The sequence below is a fragment of the Nerophis ophidion genome, linkage group LG04 (genome assembly GCF_033978795.1).
Source record: "Nerophis ophidion isolate RoL-2023_Sa linkage group LG04, RoL_Noph_v1.0, whole genome shotgun sequence".
Taxonomy (NCBI): domain Eukaryota; kingdom Metazoa; phylum Chordata; class Actinopteri; order Syngnathiformes; family Syngnathidae; genus Nerophis; species Nerophis ophidion.
The window spans coordinates 12,332,306-12,354,052 of record NC_084614.1 but is presented as its reverse complement, the minus strand read 5'-3'; the positions used below and the strand labels follow the sequence as shown (position 1 = coordinate 12,354,052).

Below are 21,747 nucleotides of genomic sequence, written 5' to 3'. Positions count from 1 at the left end.
AAACAACAACTATTCTTTCAAGGGAGTCCTGGCCAATAGGCAGCAAAAGATAGTTACATAAAAATAAATGTCATACAAATTTAAAAAAAAAAGTTACGATTTAAAAACTTCATCTCAAGTGCTCCCAATCTGAACTTAAAAGCGTTCACTGAAATAAATGAAGTTCATTTCCAGTCTTTTTGCAACATGTTTAATGTAAATGAGCAATGTAAACCAAAGCCCATTTTCTCAGTTCTGTGGGGGCAAATGGAACACTGAGCAACAAATGATCATTTGAACGCAAACAATAAGAATCAACACTCGTCCGTGTGATAAATTACAAATATAGCTGGGCAGTAGACCCAGCATTGCTTTATAAATAAAAGTATACCAATGACCCAGCCTCCTGGAGGACAACGGTCATCCCACTCGAGAATACAGCTCACAATGATGGGTAATATTGACAAAAGTGATGCAGTTATGATTACAACAAATTAATTCTATCAGGCATTAACACAACTCGATAATGACAAAGTATGTGGCTTAGACCAAACCACTGCAGAACACCTATGCCTTGCTAGCCCAAGGGTTTCTACTCTCCTGGCCATCTGTTTTACTTGTCTTATGACCCACGGACTGTTGCCAGATTCTCCGTTGTCCGTCACTCTTGTCCCTGTCATCAAGGATAAAGCAGGCAAGATTGGGAACATGGACAACTATAGGCCTATTAGCCAGTGTGGTTACCAAAATTCTAGAAAAGATCCTATTGGACCATCTATGTGAATTAGTATCCATCACACATAACCAATTTGTATTTAACTCCAAGCATGGTACGGACATACGTGTTTATGCTTTAAAAGAGACCGTTGATCTCTATATAAGACAAAAATCCTCTGTAATAATCGGCTTGATAGATGCTTCGAAGGCTTTTCATCGAGTCAATCACAAAATGTTGTTTCTTAAGCTGAGTCACAGGGGTGTGTTTAGTAACATCATAAGAATACTTTCGTATTGGTATGCTAATCAGACCATGCATGTTAGAGGGGGAAACAGCGTTCCCGACTGCTTTTGTGTTAGTTATGGCGTCTGCCAGGGGGGCTACTTTCTCCAGCCCTTTTTTTGGGGAAGGCGTGGAGCGGTTGGGAGAGTGGCCGTGTTACAATCCTCACCTACAACCAACCTCGTCACGTCCGTTGTGTCCTTAAGCAAGACCCTTCACCCTTGCTCTTGATGCATGGTTAGGGTCTTGCATGGCAGCTCTCGCCATCAGTGTGTGTACGTGGAAATAGTGTCAAAGCGCTATAAAAAAAAAGTGCTATACAAGTAGAACCGATTTACCATAGCCAATTTTTAGCATCTACATAGATAATCTTTCTCTTCAAGTAGGTGACTGTCAAACAGACTGTGTAATTGGAAACACTCTTTTAAAACATCTCATGTATGCTGACGATTTGATAATTTTTTTCTCCCATCGGTACTAGATTGCAACAACTGCTCAATTTACGTTCTGAGTATGGGCTCAACCTATGATATATTGTTCAATTCCAGGTACACTGTTGTTATTCTATGCGCACCAAAGAGGATAGAAACCACACATTTCCAAATTTGTGTAACAGGACGAATGTTTATTTTCTGTACAAAAATAAAATACTTTGCCCATTTCATCACAGATTAATTAACTGATGATGATCTTAATAGAGAGTGCTGAGTCCTATATGCTCAGGCAAACTTGCTGAGAAGGAAATTTAACATGTGCCCACACCAAGTGAAGATCTATCTCTTTAGGGCATATTGTACCCCGCTCTATACTGCCCCATTTATGGTGTAAATTTGAGAAAACGAGCATTCATAAGCAGCTGGTTGCTTACAATGATTGCATGTGATGGTGTAGTGCAAGTGAGCTGTTCTGTAAGGTGAGAGTCAGAGTCGGATGAGTGATCTGTTTTTGCGTATTGACTGTTGTATGTTTTTTTTTTGTATGGACCTTGAGTCTGATGATGATAATAATAAACTGAATCTGTAGCTCCATAAGCTAGTTAGCGCTCTGTGATCACAATGCTGCTAAAAGTTGTTCATTAATGTTAGCACTTATTATAATATTGCCAGATAGAGTGTTTCCGTTAGCTGCAGTGTTAGCCACATCGTACTTGTAGGCCTGGATCGATATTCCGTAAGCCAATTAAACGGAAATGTAATTAAGTCTGTAAATTTTCCAGTGTGGATAAATCGCCCATGCGTGCTTTAAGAGCATTCACGCTTTTCATTGGTTTCTGCAGCTGCATGCATTTGTGCCATAGCAGAAGGAAAAGAAGGGGGTGAATGATCTTGTTCTTCATTAATTGTCTTGGACTCTGTGCGGCGAAGCAGCACCGCTGGACCGCAAGCATCACACAGTGAAACAAGTTAGCCCCCGCAACACATGCAATGGCGAAAACGGACAGAAAGATCACAAATCCAAGTGCCACCGCACCAGTGTGGGGATATTTTCGTTTTAGCCAAGTTAGCCAAATGTGCGCGAATACAACAAACCTGCACGCCCACTTGCAACACAACCACCTGACAGTCTACACTGACTCTGCGTTTGGTCTGCAAAGTGAGCGCAAACTGGTGTGCACTCACAGGTGTGGTTGAATACATCGCCAGAGACATGCTGCCATTTAGTACTTTCGAAAACTAGCTATTTTAAAAGTGCTGCAAACGTTTGCCCGACATTTTTCATGTTGTCATGTCATGTTGGTGTTCCTCACTCCGAATCTGCCAGACTTAAGTTTTGTTTTCATATGACCTGTTATTACATCTGCTTATACGGGGGACGGCGTGGCGAAGTTGGTAGAGTGGCTGTGCCAGCATACTGAGGGTTACTGGATCAATCCCCACCTTCTACCATCCTAGTCACGTCTGTTGTGTCCTTGGGCAAGACACTTCACCCTTGCTCCTGATGGGTCCTGGTGAGCGCCTTGCATGGCAGCTCCCACCGTCAGTGTGTGAATGTGGAAATACTGTCAAAGCGCTTTGGGCTCCTTAAAGAAGGATAGAAAAGCGCTATACAAGTACAACCCATTTACCATATACTGTAGTGTTTATGAAGTTAAAGTTAAAGTGCCAATGATTGTCACACACACTTGTTACTCTGCACTTTAGTTTAAAAATGTCCTACCTTGATTGTCAGTTAAGTAATGTACAACTTTACCTATGCCTACATGTTTGAGCTGAGCGATATATCGAGTTTTTGGGATATATCGTTATATTTTTAAACAAGATATGAATTAAGAAAATATCATTATATCGATATAATTTTTTTTCATATTAAAATGACCATCCATCCATCCATTTTCTACCGCTTATTCCCTTTCGGGGTGGCGGGGGGCGCTGGCGCCTATCTCAGCTACAATCGGGCGGAAGGCGGGGTACACCCTGGACAAGTCGCCACCTCATCACAGGGCCAACACAGATAGACAGACAACATTCACACTCACATTCACACACTAGGGCCAATTTTAGTGTTGCCAATCAACTTATCCCCAGGTGCATGTCTTTGGAAGTGGGAGGAAGCCGGAGTACCCGGAGGGAACCCACGCATTCACGGGGAGAACATGCAAACTCCACACAGAAAGATCCCGAGCCTGGATTTGAACCCAGGACTGCAGTGCCTTCGTATTGTGAGGCAGACGCACTAACCCCTCTGCCACCGTGAAGCCCATTAAAATGACCAAACGCCGCTTATTTGTTGTGTTCCTTGTTCTCCCCCGCAATACTCTATGGGCTATTAAATCCCTCCCCTTCCCCCTTCCAAGCGGCTTGTCGCCTCACCCCCACTGCACTGACCCACAACAACAACACACAAGCAAATATGGAGCCTGACTCTGTCACCAGCAGTGACACCACCAGCTACAAAGCTGATTTCCCAGTAGCTTCGCCATTTTTTTAACCAGTAGCAATTTCTGTGGCTTATCTATTTTTAGACCCGTGTAGCGGTTAGCTAAGGTACATGCTACAAAAGAAGTGAGAGGGAGAAGACAAAGAGAACTGGACTAGTGCAACTCCGCGTGCAGTGGACAAAATATGCGGTAAAGATAAATGATTAGTTGGTTTACGTATAGGAAAATCTTTGATTGGTTGGTTGGTTTAAAATGATGAGTCTGTCACGATTGGTTAAGTGTAGGGCAAAACATTAGGGACAGGCCAATCCGAGGCAAGATAGACGGATGACAAGGTTATGAAACCAGGAAGGGAAATCGCAACAGACATCCCGAATGACGACGAGAGTCAGAGAGGAGAAAAGAGAATATTCAAGCGAAATGTACGAGGAAGTGAGGAATATCATAGCCGCACAATTAAGTAAAGTCACTTACATTGCGTGGACCACTTCTAGTAAGACCTCAGAACTGTACGTGTGTGACAGTCCATCACACTGTCGACTGGGAATTAAAAAGTGTCCATCTGCAAATGTGTTTTTTATCTGAGTTTGATGCATGTGTATTATTTGCGCAGCTATGTTATTAATTTTACGTTGAAATAATATATTTCTATTTTATGTTATATAATTCTGTGCTACTTAAACAGGTTTTTTTTCCTGTGCTGCAAATACCCATCTTGGCTAACTGGGTTAAAAAATGGTCACTGGCTGTTTATAGCACAGTTGTAATTTACTTCAATTTCATTGAATATCGCTCAAAAATAAATATATTTATATGTATATTTTCGCCGAAAAATATATCAATATATATATTGAATATCAAGTTTAAGCAAAACTATATCGAGATATACTTTTTGGTCCATATCGCCCAGCCCTACTACATGTTCAATATTGAAGTGCAGCTCTGTCAATACTTTATTTAGATAGATAGATAGATAGATAGATAGATAGATAGATAGATAGATAGATAGTACTTTCTTGATTCCTTCAGAAGAGTTCCCTAAGGAAAATAAAAATTCCAGCAGCAGTGTACAGAGTTGGAATATAATTTAAAAAGTAAATAATAAATTATGGGGGTATATGTTATTGTTTTGCATCTCCTGTCATCCTAGTTCCCCCCCCCCCCCTTGGGATGCAGTAGTCTAGCACTGAACAGGCTCCCCTAGCTATGATAACGGTATGCAGAGGGTGACTGGCATCATCCGTGATGCTCACTAATTTTCCCACAGTCAACTTCTCTGCCACCATCACCAGTGAGTCATTTTAGCCATTTTATGTATTGTTTTGGTTGTTTATATTTTACAATCTTCAACCCCCTTCTTAACATATTGTATTGCTTTTGATTGGGAATTTTATTTAAGTGAAACATTTTGCAAACAAAGTATATTATGTTATTTTTGTTTTATTCAACTTGGAGATTTAAAAGTTGACATTTCGAATACAATGTGAAAAGACAAATAAATACAGGCTTATTGCCTTTGAAAACATACATGTATTATTATGATGTTTCCCTCTTACACACATGGAAGAGGGATGTGTACCATGGTTATGAGTTGTTTTTTTTATTTTTTTTATTTATTTGTTTTTTTCCCTTGGCCTCAGTCTGCACCTCCTCTCCAGGGCCCAGGCAAAGACCGATTTTTTTAAATTTTATTTTAATCTTCTATTTTTTTCTCCCCCCCCACCCCTCTTTGTTTACCTTTATCTCATCTTTTTTGTAAGGGGCGCTGGAAGCCGGCAGACCCGTCAGCGATCCTGTTCTGTCTCCCTGTAATGTTTGTCTAAACTTGAATGGGATTGTGCTGAAAATTTTAATTTTCCTGAAGGAACTCTCCTGACTCCTAAATAAAGTACTATCTAATCTAATCTAATCTATTATTATTATTATTATTATTATTATTATTACATCAGTGGTTAATTTGGTCTGAAAAAAATTATGGTAATAATATACTGTAGCTTATCGGCAATAATTTGTAGGTCAATGACTTTCTGTTTCACATTCCATATTGTTATAATGTATATTTTTTTTATGTATGTGCTTTCATCCTTTACTGACCTGCAATTGTGTAGTTGTTCGATCACAAAAATAATGGTCTGCTCCCTAGAGCCTTTTTGGCAGCAAGCTATGCAGATTTCTGCTTAGAATGCCTTGCTTCAGTCAAAGGGTGAATCGGCAGGGTCATAATTGGATCCTTTTTTTAAACCATTATTTGAATTATTTAGTATTTGGTGTCGTGCTACATGTGTTGGCTACATTAAAGACCATTCCACTTCCAAAATCAACATTCTGTCACACACTTTGTCTGTGTCGTTAACATTTTGCGTGTAATGAATGTAGAATAGCAGGATGCTACCATCCACCTCCTAGAGTTGGATTGTTTTTAATGTATTGGATAGCTCCTAATGAATGTTAAGGGTAAACTAAGAAAAATAATGCAATCTGTTATTCTTTTAGCCAGACCTCTGTGTTTACTTCCGTACATGACGGTTTCGGCTGCAACTGTTGCCTTCTCCAACAACAGTTGCAGTCGAAATCGTTAGGTATAGAAGTAAACGCGCAGATCTCATTTTAAGAATAACATCCATCCATTTTCTACCGCTTCTTCCTTTTGGAGTCGCAGGGCTTAAGAATAACACATTTCATAATTTTTTGAAGACCTAATGAACCTCTTTGGATTGAAAAAAATGATGTGCAAACTGTTATTAATGGCAGCAATTCAACTTTAAATGTGAAACTAATATGTGATACCAACTCAAAGCGAGGTATGTCAAGTCTTTGTGTGGTATATAGCCATGGCGCCGAGCCACAATTAGATATATATAGGGGAAACCCTGCAATTACAAATTAATAACTTGAAAAATGCTCACAACCTAATGCAAAACACAAAACAGAGAGACAGCTCATATCTTAAATTACGCGTAAATTGAGGTACCACTGTAGATTCATTAAACTGTAAACCATTCCTATTTGGCCAACATGAAACCATTTTTAGTAAGTAGGCTTCAATTGCACTGCATTTTATCTCTATCTATCTGACTGCTTATTCTGATATTTGGCTTGGATTGCAGTATTTGATAACACTTAAAGACTGGTCACTTAACATTAACTTTAACTACCATTGAGCATTTCGGCCTCTAAAATATATATTGTTCTTTGTTTTTTTTTCCAACAGCAGGCCAATGAAGCCCTGCACCACCAGCACCAGGTGGCCCAAAACAGCCTATTGCCTCTTCTTAATGCAGGGACTGAACCAATCGACCAAAAGCCTATCCTGCCCATCCAACTAGAACACAAAGCCCCAACCAATGCTGCAGATCTCCTTAAAGACAATGTGGCCAGTGGAGGGGGTGTACGGCCACTGCATGGGATAAAGAAGGAACACAAAGGCAAAACGCCGTTTGTTTGTGGGTACTGCAACAAGGCTTTCCGTGACAGCTACCACCTACGACGCCATGAGTCCAGCCACACAGGTATCAAAATGGTGTCACGGCCAAAGAAGACTGCTCAGACGGCCCCTACCATGGTCCCAATGATCTCCACGATGACGCGAGACAACAATGGGAATCCCTCCTACATCTCTACAGCAGCAGGGATCCTTTCCACAGCGACTACATCTGTCTCGTCAGGCGCAAGCATCATGACATCGTCTCTAATGGGCAACATGCAACATCAGACTCTCCCCAAGAAACCTGCCAAACCTGTCAAGAAGAACCATGGGTGTGAGATGTGTGGCAAGGCCTTCCGTGATGTTTACCACCTGAATCGCCACAAGCTCTCCCATTCGGATGAAAAGCCCTTCGAGTGCCCCATCTGCCATCAACGGTTCAAAAGGAAGGACCGGATGACCTACCATGTTCGCTCTCATGATGGTGGCATTATTAAACCCTATGTGTGCTCCGTTTGTGGGAAAGGTTTTTCCAGGTAAGACTACATTATTCCAATCTTCAGCACTATTGTCTGCACTTTTGGTCAATGTGTTATTTTACAGTATTCAACTTATCAGAGCAAAATGAGGAAAGCATAATAGCATTGTATATGTTTCCAAAAAGATGCAAGTTGCCCAGAGCTTGAGAAGTTTCAGAAAGAAACAATAGCAAAGTTGGTTCTGACAGTAAATGTTTAAAGCTTTTACATCCTAGTAGGGCTGCACCTAGTAATTGATCAATTTGTTCAATTAATCGAATAAAACACACAAGGCCCTTGGCGATATGACGATATTCAAAACGTGTTTTTCTTTGATCAAAACTAGTAGATTGAAATGACACTGCATACACTGCATGCTACTCGGGGCAAATTCTTATTTCAATAATGTTGTTTTTTTTAAACAAGATGTGAATTTGTACTTTTTATGGAATCATTTTCAAAGAACTAAATTAAGAGTTTAATTTGTAAGCAATACTTCCGTGCATTAAATACTTCTGTTAACAAAAATGTAAATAAATAATCATCTCAAACATTGAGATTAATCATGTGAAAACTTAACATTTCTATCCTAAATAAAATACTTAGTTAAATAAAAATGTAGTATTATACACTGTATGCAAATGAATAATCAAATAAAACTTTGAGAAGATTAGCTAATAGTTTTAGTAAGTGGATAAAGGCAGGCTTTTTCATTCACACATCTTGATGGTGTGCAGAGAGACTGCTTTAGTGATCATTCTTTGCATACATGGTTACCTGGCGTGAATTATTTAATCAGAGTAAGATGTGTTTTAATCTGAGTTTTTGTTGTTGTTGCGGTCTTGTTCGGTTGCATATCCCACATTCGGCTGGAGGCTTTGGTTTCAGTTGCTGAAATAAGTTCATCCTGCCGCTTTTTTATATAAACTTTACACCGTGCAGTCATTTGTTACACAGCTAAAGCTGCAATCCAAAGTACTGCCAACACTTTGGCACAAACATTTCACTGTTAGCGTTTATTAGCCACATTTTGAATCTTGGCTAAGGAATTAAGGTGTCGGGCGAGGGTGACGAAAGCTCATGGGGGCAAAACGTATGCCACATGATGAGGAGAAATTGTATTTTTTTTTTTTTTTAATTGGTCTGCAACCAAAAACCTTAAATTTATCAATATATTGCCCAGGCCTAAAACACATATTATAGCCTCAATACATATACAGGGGACAAAAAGTAGAACCAAAGATTGTTCTGCTTGCCATAATGCCATTGTTTTTTTTCTATTAAATGCAAATCAACAATAAAGCCCGGGCAATACTGTATAGCCGAAAAATAGAGTCTTCGATCTTTTTTTTTTTACCAACGATTTGATTTTCTTTTTTTCCCGTTTTGTTCCCCTATTTTTTAAAGAAACCAATGAATACAAATGACAGATCATTTAAAACAAGTTTTCTTTTATATGATTAAAAACTAGTAGTGTGAAATGACAGTGTATACACTGCATCACAACACTTACTCTCAGCAAAATTCGAACTTGTATAATGTTCTTTTTAAACTAGATATAAATTGTACTTTTTATGGAATATTTTTTTAATCCAATTAAGAGCTTCCTCTGGAAAGCAATACTTCTGTCTTGAAGAAATTACTTCTGTTAAAAAAAAGATAGCATTGCACATTCCATGCATAACAAATAATCTCCAACCTTGAGACTAACTAATTGAGGACTTAAAACTTCTGTCTGGGATAAAATACTTATCTAAATAAAAATGGAGTATCATACCGCTTTTTTTCTGATTATTGACTATTTTAGGGTGAAAAATCTATAAATTAACCACACTGTCTTACAGGCCACAGGGTTCAAAGTGTAGGGGAAAAAGTAGCATCTTATATTTTAGAATGTACAATACATTGTGTGCAAATAAATAACCAACTAAACTGTTGAGAGTCTCAGTAAGTAGATAATCACAGGCTTTTTCATTGTGCATGCGCCACAATGGTGATGTGCAGAGTGACTGCTCTAGTGAATATTTTTAATTGGGCTTCTTTCTTATCATACAAGGTATCATCATTAGGGATGATGTTCGAAACCGGTTCTCCCAATTGTTCGATAAGAAAAGGACCGATTCCATGGATTGGAATCCCTTTTTGAGAACCGGTTCCCGTTATCGAAGCCACTATACCGTATTTTTGCGACCTTAGGACGCACCGTATTAAAAGGCGCTGTGTCAGTTACGAGTGCTATTTCTGTATTTAACGCATGAATAAGGAGCAGCCTATTTGTGGGCGCAGTTATGGTTAAACATAAGCTAACCTAAAACATATGCTAGAATGCATGGACGCTGTTTTAAAAAGGCAGCAGGAGCAAAGCTGAGTTCAGTTGTACTTTATTGAAGTATTTATCAATGTACTCACATTATTTTTTGATCAATCTTCCTCCACAAATTTATCAAAGTCCTCATCTTTTGTGTCCGAAATGAACAGCTGGGCAAGTTCTCCATCAAACACACCAGATTCCCTCTCCTCACTTGCAAAGTCAGTCTCGTTGACCATTAGCATGGCAAGCTTGCACAACAGTAAAAACCCGACTTCTCTTGCCCCGTTGTGTGTATCGATTCTCTACCGTGCTGGTCCCTTTCTTCTCCAGTGTGCTTCACCGGGATGTCGAAAGTGAACGGCACCTCGTCCATGTTGATGATGTGTTTGTCGCTTTTTTTTTTTTTTTTTTTTTTTTTTTTTTTTTTTTTTTTACAACGCACATATCAGCACTATATGCTCACCAGGAGCGTGCATTTAGCGTCCTCTCTCACCTGAAACCTTCACCCTATAACGGCCGCGTGCTGTCCTCCGTCACGTCAGCTTTTCCTCCATATAAACAGCGTGCCGGCCCAGTTATATAACATCTATGGCTTTTGGAACCCAGTGCACACACAACAACCCATCTGGCTTCGATAAGAGATTCGATAAGGAATCGGTTCGATAAGAGGATTTGATAATGGGCTCGAACTCAATAAATTCTTACTGAACTTCATCCCTAACCATCATACATACCTAGTGTAAATGATTCCACCACAGTAAGATGCTTTTTAGCAACAATGTCATTTTGTTTGTTGTTGCGGCCTTGTCCGGCTCATAAAGAGTTGTATTTTCCGTAGTTAGTTGGTTGCTTCTGTTTTAGATGCTGGAATTAGTGTGTTGTACTGCACCCTATTTTTCAGTGTGCAATAATTTGCTCCATGCCTGTTGCTGCAAATCTAAACAACTACTGACAACACTTTTCTTTTCTTTGGAACAAACGTCTCGCTCTTGTTAGTGTTGGAATAAGTCATGTTTTGCCAGGTGTGTGGATCGCTGCTAAGGAAATAAGGAGAAGAGTGGAAGCTATGATAGCTCTTGGGGCAAAAAGTATGTCAAAGCAGAGGAGAAAAAACATCAAGTGTTTTTTATTTTCTATATTGTCTGCCACAAAAAAATGGAATTTATTCATAAAATCGCTATATCGCCCAGGTCTATCATCAACATTGAAATTGCGCTTTTAACATCCATCCATTTTCTACCACTTTTCCCTCTTGGGGTCATGGGGGTGCTGCAGCCTATCCCAGCTGGACTTGTGTGTTTATTAATAATAGTAGAAACCCTACGCTGTTCGCTGACATACAAATCACTCACACAATACTGCCCTCATGTGCGCTCTATTGGAGCTGCCATGTGAAAAAACAATGTCTGTGTATTTAAAGCTTTGGGCTCCTTTCGGGCATTTTATACATTTTTATTAGTTTACACTCATTAAACAATTATTGGAAACCTGACAATATAAATCAAAGCTTTTTTTTCTAATCAAGTTAATTGTGAAGTGAATTATATTTATATAGCGCTTTTCTCTAATGACTCAAAGCGCTTTACATAGTGAAACCCAATACCTAAGTTACATTTAAACCAGTGTGGGTGGCACTGGGAGCAGGTGGGTAAAGTGTCTTGCCCAAGGACACAACGGCAGTGACTAGGATGGCGGAAGCGGGAATCGAACCTGCATCCCTCAAGTTGCTGGCACGGCCGCTCTACCAACCAAGCTATGCCGCCCCAATCATAAAGCATCCTGGGTTAATATTAACATCTGGATCACTTGGAATTTGCCAGGAGATTACAAGTTTTGTAATTACCAGACAAACATTTCACAAACATTTTTGAGAGTAAGGTTTTCTATTGCATAGGATCAGTGTTTTACAGGATGGATGTGCTATGGCCGCCCTCTGACCATGGAGACAGCCCGAGTCTCTTCACAGAGTCACGGTTCTTCTAGTAGAAAGGAATATTGATCATACCATGGCGTTAGCCTGTGTTACACGGTTACAGTAACACTCTGCTATGTGATCCACTTGCTTCAGGCATGCTTCCAGCCCAGTGACGTGGGCAAGGCATTCATCTGCATTCTGGAAAGCCAAAATGGGCAGTGGAGAAAAGGCCACTGAGTCACTACCACTTAGTCCGATCTGTTGCCATGCACTGTCTAGACTCACTTGTATCCGTCTCGCTGAATGTGGCAGAAATATCTGCTTCCTAGCACCACTGAAAGCTTCCACATGACTCCTCATTTGTATGTATAAGCAATCAAGCAAATTCCAGACGAATGGATCTTTCCGGTTTGGAAGCGGGAGCCAACACGGTCGCCCTTTAGTCTCCCCGCTAACATGATGCAGCTCTCAGCGTCACCAGAAATATCCAGCTGTCAGTGGTGGATCCACGCTAAACTGAGTTTTATGAACACAGGGGATTCACTGTTAAAAGTCTGCAGGCAATGAACAGAAAATGGAACATCACTTTAATTAAATAATGGACAGACATATAAACCCACCGTCTTTCGTTGGTTTATATATATGCATGACAGCACAACATTCCAAAGTGTTCATACACAAACTCAGTTTAGAATAAGACAAGAAAGCCATAAGACAATAATGCTAATCACCTTCAGGTTTTTATTTCGAACAACATTTTTTAAGTGTTCATTGACAAAAGCACAATTTTTTCTTGAAGGTCATTCAGTAATAAATATGCTTTGTTTTTCTTCGACATACAACTTTCCAACTGCGCTGCAGTATTAATGAAGTTTAACTAACTTTGTGGCCTCCATTTTCCTCTTCATCTTGTGCATGGGTGTCAAACTCTGGCCTGCGGGCCAAATGTGGCCCGCCGTGTAACTTCATTTGGACCTTGAGGCAATATCAAATTAACATTAGAGCTGGCCCGCCGCTGTAACACCGCATTCACCACTAATATTCATACTCATCAACCCTCCCGATTTTCCCGGGAGACTCCCGAAGTTCAGTGCCCCTCTCGAATTCCTCCCGATTTCCACCCGGACAATAATATTGGGGGCGTGTCGTAAGAGCACTGCCTTTGGCGTTCTCTACATGTCGCCACGTCCGCTTTTCCTCCATACAAACAGCGTGCCGGCCCACTCACATAATATATGCGGCTCATACACACACACACACACACACACAAGTGTATGCAAGGCATACTTGGTCAACAGCCATACAGGTCACACTGAGGGTGGCCGTATAAACAACTTTAACATTGTTACAAATATACGCCACACTGTGAACCCACAGCAAACAAGAAAGACAAACACGTTTTGGGAGAACATCTGCACCGTAACACAACATAAACACAACCGAACAAATACCCAGAACCCCTTGCATCACTAACTCTTCCGGGACGCTACAATATGCACCCCCGCTACCACCAAACCCCGCCCCAACTCAAACCCGCCGCCGAAAAGAGGCATTCAATTTGTATTGTTATTTTTTTTGATATGCCATTGATATTTTTTAAATATTATTATTTAAAACTCGATTTTGCATGTCACTATAAAGTTATATAAGCCTTGCTTGGTCAATATTCAATGCAAAACATGTTTGGGTCCCTATTAAAGGATTCATTTGTTCAACCTCGGCCCCGGCTTCGTTCAGTTTTAAATTTTGGCCCACTCTGTATTTGAGTTTGACGCCCCTGATCTTGAGAGATATGCTGTGCAAATTTAGCATGGGACATTAACAGAAAACCGCTATCTAATCTCGCACAACATTATTATTCTTGATATGTTTATGTAAGAAAAAAAATTAAGCTTTCAATTGTGTCTGTCAACTGCCACTTTACTGAGAGTAAACAAGTGTACAATATAATGCTTTACCATCTCAGTGTGGTGCTTCTTGAAAGTAGGCCAAACTAAATCACGCATGATTGATTATGGAGAATCAACTGCCACTGACTCAACTTTTAAGTAATGGGCAGAGCCCCTCATTATCATGCAAGCACACCACATCAGTATGTGGGCAATTTTAGTGAGAACATTATTAAGTAAAAATTAAAATACAAAAAAAATCAAGTGTAACAATCTGTTTCTGTCCTTGCTCCTTAGGCTTGGTCCACACAAATGTTGATATTTTAAAAACACATTTTTTATTTGTTTTTGACCTTTCATCCACATGTAAATGTAGTATGTTTTTCTTAAAAACTAAGCTTTTGGAAGACCCCGAGCAGTGTAAGATATGAGCAAAACTATCTCATGTTTTTAGACCTCAATAGCACCTTGGGATAAATATGACTCCCCCCCCTTCATTGTAGACAAGTGTGCATGTGCCTTAACATTTGAGGTGTGATAAAAAAACATAAAAATAATAGTGCTTTCTTGAATTTGTTTAATTATATGTGTACTGTTTTAAAAAATAATATGCACATCTTTGTACATCTAATACTTCCATATATTGATAACCAGAGGGGTTAGAATGCATGGCCAAGTCAGCTTAGCTTTTTCAGGCTTTGTGAAAAATAAACAGGACAGCCGGTAAATGCATTTTTATGTTGACAGCGATGTAAAAAAAATTATAATCTTCTAAATGGACATATTTTTACCAACGCAGTCGGGGAAATGTATAGTTTTTAAATATGTGTGCAGGTGCAGTTAGCCTTAACATTTTAGAGCATGTGTATTTGCTGAATCTCAATGACCTGCCTCTTGACCAGTGATAAACCCATTTTGAAAATAATTCTTATTTGTTCTTTATGCAGACCAGACCACTTGAGTTGCCACGTAAAGCATGTTCATTCTTCTGAACGGCCGTTCAAATGTCAAGTGACGGTAAGAGCCCATATACCTTTGTCCACCTGACAGACGACCTCATTTTCAATATTGTGATTACACTCGCTTAACCTTTTCCGTGTGTGCGTGTGCGTTTGTGTGTGTCCCTGCAGGCTTGTACCTCTGCTTTTGCCACCAAAGACCGACTGCGTTCTCACATGATCAGACACGAGGGCAAGGTGACCTGCAGCATCTGTGGGAAGATGCTGAGTGCTGCCTACATCACCAGCCATCTGAAGACTCATGGACAAACCAACTTTAACTCTTGTAACAAAGGTACTGTATTTGTGGTGTGTAATAATGTACAACTTTTACCTTAGAGAGTGGTCTTCAGCGGTATCTCCTTCCATCTTCCAACACACCATCAGCAGCCTCTCAATATTTTCATAGATAAATGTATGACATTTAGATATTGTTTTATCATCCTTGGCTGAAGTTTGACTTATTTTGCTTCAGAATGGTGCAGACTAGCAGTGATAGCACTCAAATTGCTCTGCCAAGTTGGCTACACACACTGTCATTTTTTTAAATAATGTATTTATTTAATTCAATGCATGTCATCCACTTCGTCTTGCCAGCACTATTTTTGTATTATTTGTATTTTTTTTTTCTAGTCCTTCACTCTCACTTTCCTCCTCCACAAATCTTTCACCCTCGCTCAAATTAATGGGGAAATCGTCGCTTTCTCGGTCCGAATCGCTCTCGCTGCATGTGGCCATGATTGTAAACAATGTGCGGATGTGAGGAGCTCCACAACCCGTGACATCACGCACATATCGTCTGCTACTTCCGGTACAGGCAAGGCTTTTTTATTAGCGACCAAAAGTTGCGAACTTTATCATCGATGTTCTCTACTAAATCCTTTCAGCAAAAATATGGCAATATTGCAAAATGATCAAGTGTGACACATAGAATGGACCTGCTATCCCCGTTTAAATAAGAAAATCTCATTTCAGTAGGCCTTTAAACTGAGATACCACTGTAATTTATAATGGAATGCAGTTAATCTCCCATGTATTTTTGTCGAAGGAGATAGATGACATTTAGCTATCACTTATTAACTAGGTATCTGTCAAATAAGTGTAAAACATTGTTACTTTATTTATCACTATTAGAAAGGTGGGTTCGCCCCGCTTTAAAGCAGAGCTCACTCTTCTGTATGTACTACTTTCCCACTTTGCAAAGTTACATTTTTGGTTCTATTCTCACATCACATTTTTCACCCTTGACTTTTGGTGATGGCATTGGGAATAAGTACTGCAAAACAGGCTTCTAGAGTTTAGTCTTTATTTGAAGGGACAATGCACAGAGACATTAAGCTCAAAGACAGATACAGTCGTGGTCAAAAGTTTACAAACACTTGTAAAAAACATAATGTCATGGTTGTCTTGAGTTTCCAATAATTTGTACAACTCTTATTTTTTTGTGATAGTGATTGGAGCACATACTTGTTGGTCACAAAATACATTCATAAAGTTTGTTTCTTTTATGAATTTATTACGGGTCCATTGAAAATGTGACCAAATCTGCAGGGGTTAAAAGTATACATACAGCAATGTTAATATTTGGTTGCATGTCCCTTGGCAAGTTTCACTGCATTAAGGCGCTTTTTTTTTGGTAGCCATTCACAAGCTTCTGACAAGCTTCTGGTTGAAATTCTGACCACTCCTCTTGACAAAGTTGGTGCAGTTCAGCTAAATTTGTTGGTTTTCTGACATGGACTTGTTTCTTCAGCATTGTCCACACATTTAAGTCAGGGCTTTGGAAAGCCATTCTAAAACCTTAATTCTAGCCTGATTTTTCCATTCCTTTACCACTTTTGACGTGTGTTTGGGGTGATTGTCCTGTTGGAACACCCAACTGCGCTCAAGACCCAACCTCGGGCTAATGATTTTAGTTTGTCCTGAAAAATTTTAAGGTAATCCTCCTTTTTCATTGTCCCATTTACTCTCTGTAAAGTACCGGTTCCATTGGCAGCAAACAGGCCCAGAGCACAATACTACCACCAGCATGCTTAACAGAAGGTGTGGTGTTCCTTAGATTAAGGGCGTCACCTTCTCTCCTCAAAACATATTGCGGGGTATTGTGGCCAAACAGCTCAATTTGTGTTTCAACTGACCATGGAACTTTCCCCCACAAGGTCTTTCCTTTGTCCATGTGTTGTCTGATGAAACAAAAACTAAAAAACACCATCCCTACTGTCAAGCATGGTGGTGGTAGTGTTATGCTCTGGGCCTGTTTTGCTGCCAATGGAACTGGTGCCATAAAGAGAGTAAATGGAACAATGAAAAGGAGAATTACCTCAACCTAAAATCCGCAGTTGGGTGTTCCAACAGGACAATCACGCCAAACATATGTCAAAAGTGGTAAAGGAATGGCTAAAATAGTCTAGAATTAAGGTTTTAGAATGACCTTCTTAAAGTCCTGACTTAAACATGTGGACAATGCTGAAGAAACAGGTCCATGTCAGAAAACCAACAAATTTAGCTGAACTGCACCAATTTTGTCAAGAGGAGTGGTCAAAAATTCAACCAGAAGTGTGTGTTTAAAAGTTGTTAATTTTGTAAGCAACGTGGGGTGACTGACTGTATCGAATGCCTTGCGGAGGTCTAAGAATATTGCTCCAACTACACCTCCATTGTCAAGGTTTTGTTTTATTGTTTCTAGTAGAAGGCAACATGCAGTTTCGGTCGAGTGACTTGCCCGAAGCCGAAACCCAAACTGCAAGGGATGTAGGAGGTCTTCATAGTCCAGATGTTCTGTGAGTTGCTCAACGGTCACTTTTTCAATTGCTTTAGATTTAACCGGGAGAAGGCTAATTGGTCTGTAGTTGTTGATGTCTTCTTTATTTCCTGCTTTATGGATTGGGATGATAGTGACAGTTTTCAATGTGGTAGGGAAAGTGTTTTCTGTTATTGATTGATTTATCAATGTTGTTATAGGAGCAGTAAGACTATACACGTTTTAGGAAGAAAGTTTCCGAATTGTATATATTTCTAGATCGTGAGCTTGATAATGTGGAGAGGATTTTGTTTACTTTTATTTCATTTATTAATTCTAAACTTAGTCCATCCTGAATAAATGGCAATTATTTGCACTGATTTTGAGGGAAGTTTTTATTCAGAGTTTGTACAGACTGGATGACATGTTCATTAAATTTACTACTTATGTCCAGACTGTCTGAGACAGTAATGTCATCAAAATTTAATGTTATAGTGTCGTTTCTTGTCTGCTGTCTTCTAGTGAGTTTGACAGTACTTTTCCATAACTGTCTAATGCTCCCTTTTGCAGCATTGATTAATTCTAAGTGAAAGTCAGCCCTAGCCTTATGCAGCAACGTTTGAACTTTGTTCCTCAAACGTAAAAATCTTACGATTCGTATTTAGACCTGTTTTAATCGCTTTTTGAGAGCTGAGTTCCGATTTTTAATTAGAGTCCAAATTGTTTCATTAATCCAAGGTATTTTTATTTTAGCACTTTTCTTTCTGGGTTTTGTTTTAGTGTATTTACAGATAATCTCTTTGATTTTTCTCATTAGGTCATCACAGGCCTGTTCGGAGCTTATCCAATGGGACAGTTTTAAGTTCGCTCTCTAGGAAGCATTGGTCTTTTGTAGAGATATAGGGCAAGCACTTTTGCGTACCTTTTTGGCTCTGATACCTTAATCTTGACAACTTCCATGTTATCAGTGTGATGTTATGGTCTGATCAGCCTGTTACTAAATTACAAGTCTTTTTTATGTGATCAGGTTTATTAGTAAATACCAAATCCACCGAAGTTTGGGAGGAATGTGTAATTCTAGTAGGGCTGCTTATCATTTGTGTCATGTGGAGGCCGTTTATAATATCCTTTAAGTTTTTTTCTATGCAATGTATTTAACACGTCCAGTTGCGTTCTGACCATCTTGCAATGACATTTGTATCACTTTAGAGTTGCAGTTTCTTCGATTTTGTTAGAATTCTTGATTGCTCAACCCATACACTGTTGGTCTGTAGCAAAGCAAATATTAAACGACTCTTCCTTCTTCCTCTCCAGACGGCAACGAGGTCTGCAACTCGGCATCCGCTACACCCGTGACCATTTCAGCTCCCATCTCTTCGGCGATGAACCGCGGCAATGCCAACAACCACCACGCCGTCACCATAGCCGCGCAGATGAACATCAGCACCAACACAGTCAACATCACGTCACCGGTCAGCCTCCAGCACCCGGTCACCATCACCGGGCCCGTCAACATCGCCTCAGTCAATATTCCCTCCTCTGCGCCCATGAATATCGCCCACTCGGTCGCAATAACCACCCCCATGGCAATGAATATTGCCGGCCCGCTCAATATTGCCATGAGACCAGTAGACAGCATGCCTTTCCTGTCCCAAGTCCTGCCGTCTTCCCCGCATTGGTAAAAGCAAAAGGAGCATTTAACCACAAAGCGAAACTCAGCCCAGCTCTTTTTTTTTCATACCCTACTGAACCTTTTTCCCCTCTACATCAAGTGAGCATGGATGCTGTTGTCCAGTAGGTGTGCATCCAGGGGCCGCTCTCGAGTCAAATTTTACATGACTGTAGAGGCGCAACACTTGAGTAGAAACCAAGTAGGACTGACCTTAAATGAGGACAAGTTTAGGACTTAGCATAGTTGTTTGAAGTGCTGAAACTGTGATGTGTGCCATGACAGGCCAGATGAGGTGAAGCGGTTGTTTTGATCCTAACAGGTGAGACCAGGTGGATGAACTGAAACATCATCCATAGATTGCTCTCTTACGTTGTTTACTATAGCCTGCTAATCCATATTTAATGTAGGAAATGAGCATAGTAAAAAAGGACAGCAGCTTCCATCTGCTTCTCAGATAGTTACTATACTTTTGAGGTACAGCTAACATGTACATTTGACATAGTAATGTATTTTCATGTTTTAGGTTTTTACCTTTTTTGTTCTCTCGAATATGAAATGTTTGTATTTTTTTATTTGTTTTCGGCTCATGAAGGCTTGTTAATATGTTCTATGGTAGCTTTTAATGGTTTCCCCCAATGTAGTCGGAGTGGATGGAGTCTTGCACTGAACACATGTTTTACACAGGTGAAGAGCAGCAGTATTAGTTGACGTCTCACTCCTATCTAAATCTCTTTTGTTTACTTTATATCCTAATTCCCCAAAAAGCCTCACTCAGGAAGTCTCCGGAGGAATATATACTACACATGGTCATTCTGGGATTGCTTCGTTTGTATAACTTTTGGAAAAGCATTTGGTACCGTAGGAATTGTTTTTGTCAGAACAAAAAATGTCATTGGTGTAACAATCACCAGTGTTTACTTCCATTTGGAGATTCTTCTCTATAGCCTTCCACGAAAAATCCATTTATTTTTATTTGAGGTGCACAAATGAGTGGCTTATGTTAACATGTTTTTTTTTGTTGTTGTTAGTGATATTGTTCGCACTGGAATATCTTAGACCGCAAGCAGGTTCTATTTTTTGTTTGCCATAGTCCACATTTCAAGCTGCGTTTTTTTTTTTCAGCATCTCAAATTGATGAATGAAATGTTGAACTGGGCAGATATTTTTCCAGCCCTTAATAGTTTATCGTTATTAGGAGATGTTGCATGAAGAAGACTTTTGGTACACACTGCCCTATTTCCATCAGGGACGATGATAGTTTTTAAAGCATAACCGTCCATTGAGATGATTATTTGCTGTTTTATGGCATACCTACTGTACATTTGATATTTTTTTAAAAGAAAAACATCAGTGTCAGGCAGCAAAGATTTCCAAAATTGAGACTGACCTTGCATGAGCCCAAACACTATAGCTGTTAAGACATATTTTTCAAGAATGCCTTGTCTCGACAGTGGTGAAACTATTTGAGACTTTCAGTTTACACTGAACAAAATGCAATATGCATGACTTTTTTGTTTTTAACAAAATAGTGTATTTTTTTTACTTTATGACGTAGATACACTATAAATAGCTTATTTGCCAAATTTGAGCAATTAATGTGATAAACTGTCGAATTGAACACTCTGTATTTTTAAAGCAAATTGAAAACTCCCTGACCTTTTTTGTGAAAACTTTTGAATGTATATCTTTGTACAACACTATTTTAGGTCTGAGGATACAGTAGTGAAGATAGATGTGGAAGATAAAATAACACTTTTTATAATAAAACATTTTGTATTAGAACATTAACAATGGTAATTTTGTATATACTAGAAACAAGCTTTCTGGTTAGCGGAAAGATCAAACATTCCTGCATTTCAAAAAAAAAAAAAGTGTCCAATGATTACATGAACATTGCGCAATGTTATGTGCCTTTTATTTGGGTTGTCTGAATAAAAGAAAACCATCACGTGTGTATTCTTAAAATACTGCTGAGCAAACGACACATTTTGTTGCCAGGCACATAGATATAAAGTGGTCTGCTTCCTTTTTATTTTGTAGGACCAAACAAGGAATATTGCACAAAGTACTTAAACTAATAAGCAACTAGTTATTAGCAGCAGCGGTCTTCCAAACGTGCAGTATACAATTGTCCAGCAGATGGCGACTTTTGATCATAATTGTTAAACATGAGGCCCTGCATTGATTGCATTTTGTTGACATCAATTATCTCAGAGCTGCACGTAGTTGAAAAAATGTCTTCTAGTGAATGTGTACAACTATAAATTGGTCAAGGAACACAAGATTGCTGCAAGTTAGCTTGATGGGAAATCCTCTGCAGGATTGTCATCAATCTCCTTTAGTCTGAAGGTGTTAGTTCTCTGCTACGCCTGATAGCACAACCCTTTAAACAGCTTAAGAAGGCTTTTGGACAAGGACAGGAT

The 21,747-nt window shown here is 39.4% G+C and overlaps 1 protein-coding gene across 2 annotated transcripts in view; it reads left to right on the top strand.

The window, feature by feature from the left end:
- Nucleotides 1-21,272, top strand: part of LOC133550917 (vascular endothelial zinc finger 1-like) — a 52,893-nt gene extending 31,621 nt beyond the window's left edge. Inside the window, exons 2-6 of one of the 2 annotated variants that reach the window (XM_061897068.1) lie at nt 7,069-7,817; nt 14,862-14,931; nt 15,045-15,207; nt 17,599-17,692; nt 18,967-21,272. In XM_061897068.1, the coding sequence (XP_061753052.1) occupies nt 7,069-7,817; nt 14,862-14,931; nt 15,045-15,207; nt 17,599-17,692; nt 18,967-19,450 (1,560 nt within the window). In that variant the 3' untranslated portion in view covers nt 19,451-21,272. The remainder of the gene's footprint in view (nt 1-7,068; nt 7,818-14,861; nt 14,932-15,044; nt 15,208-17,598; nt 17,693-18,966) is intronic. The other variant, XM_061897069.1, reaches the window with a different exon arrangement.
- The last annotated feature ends 475 nt before the right edge of the window (nt 21,273-21,747 follow it).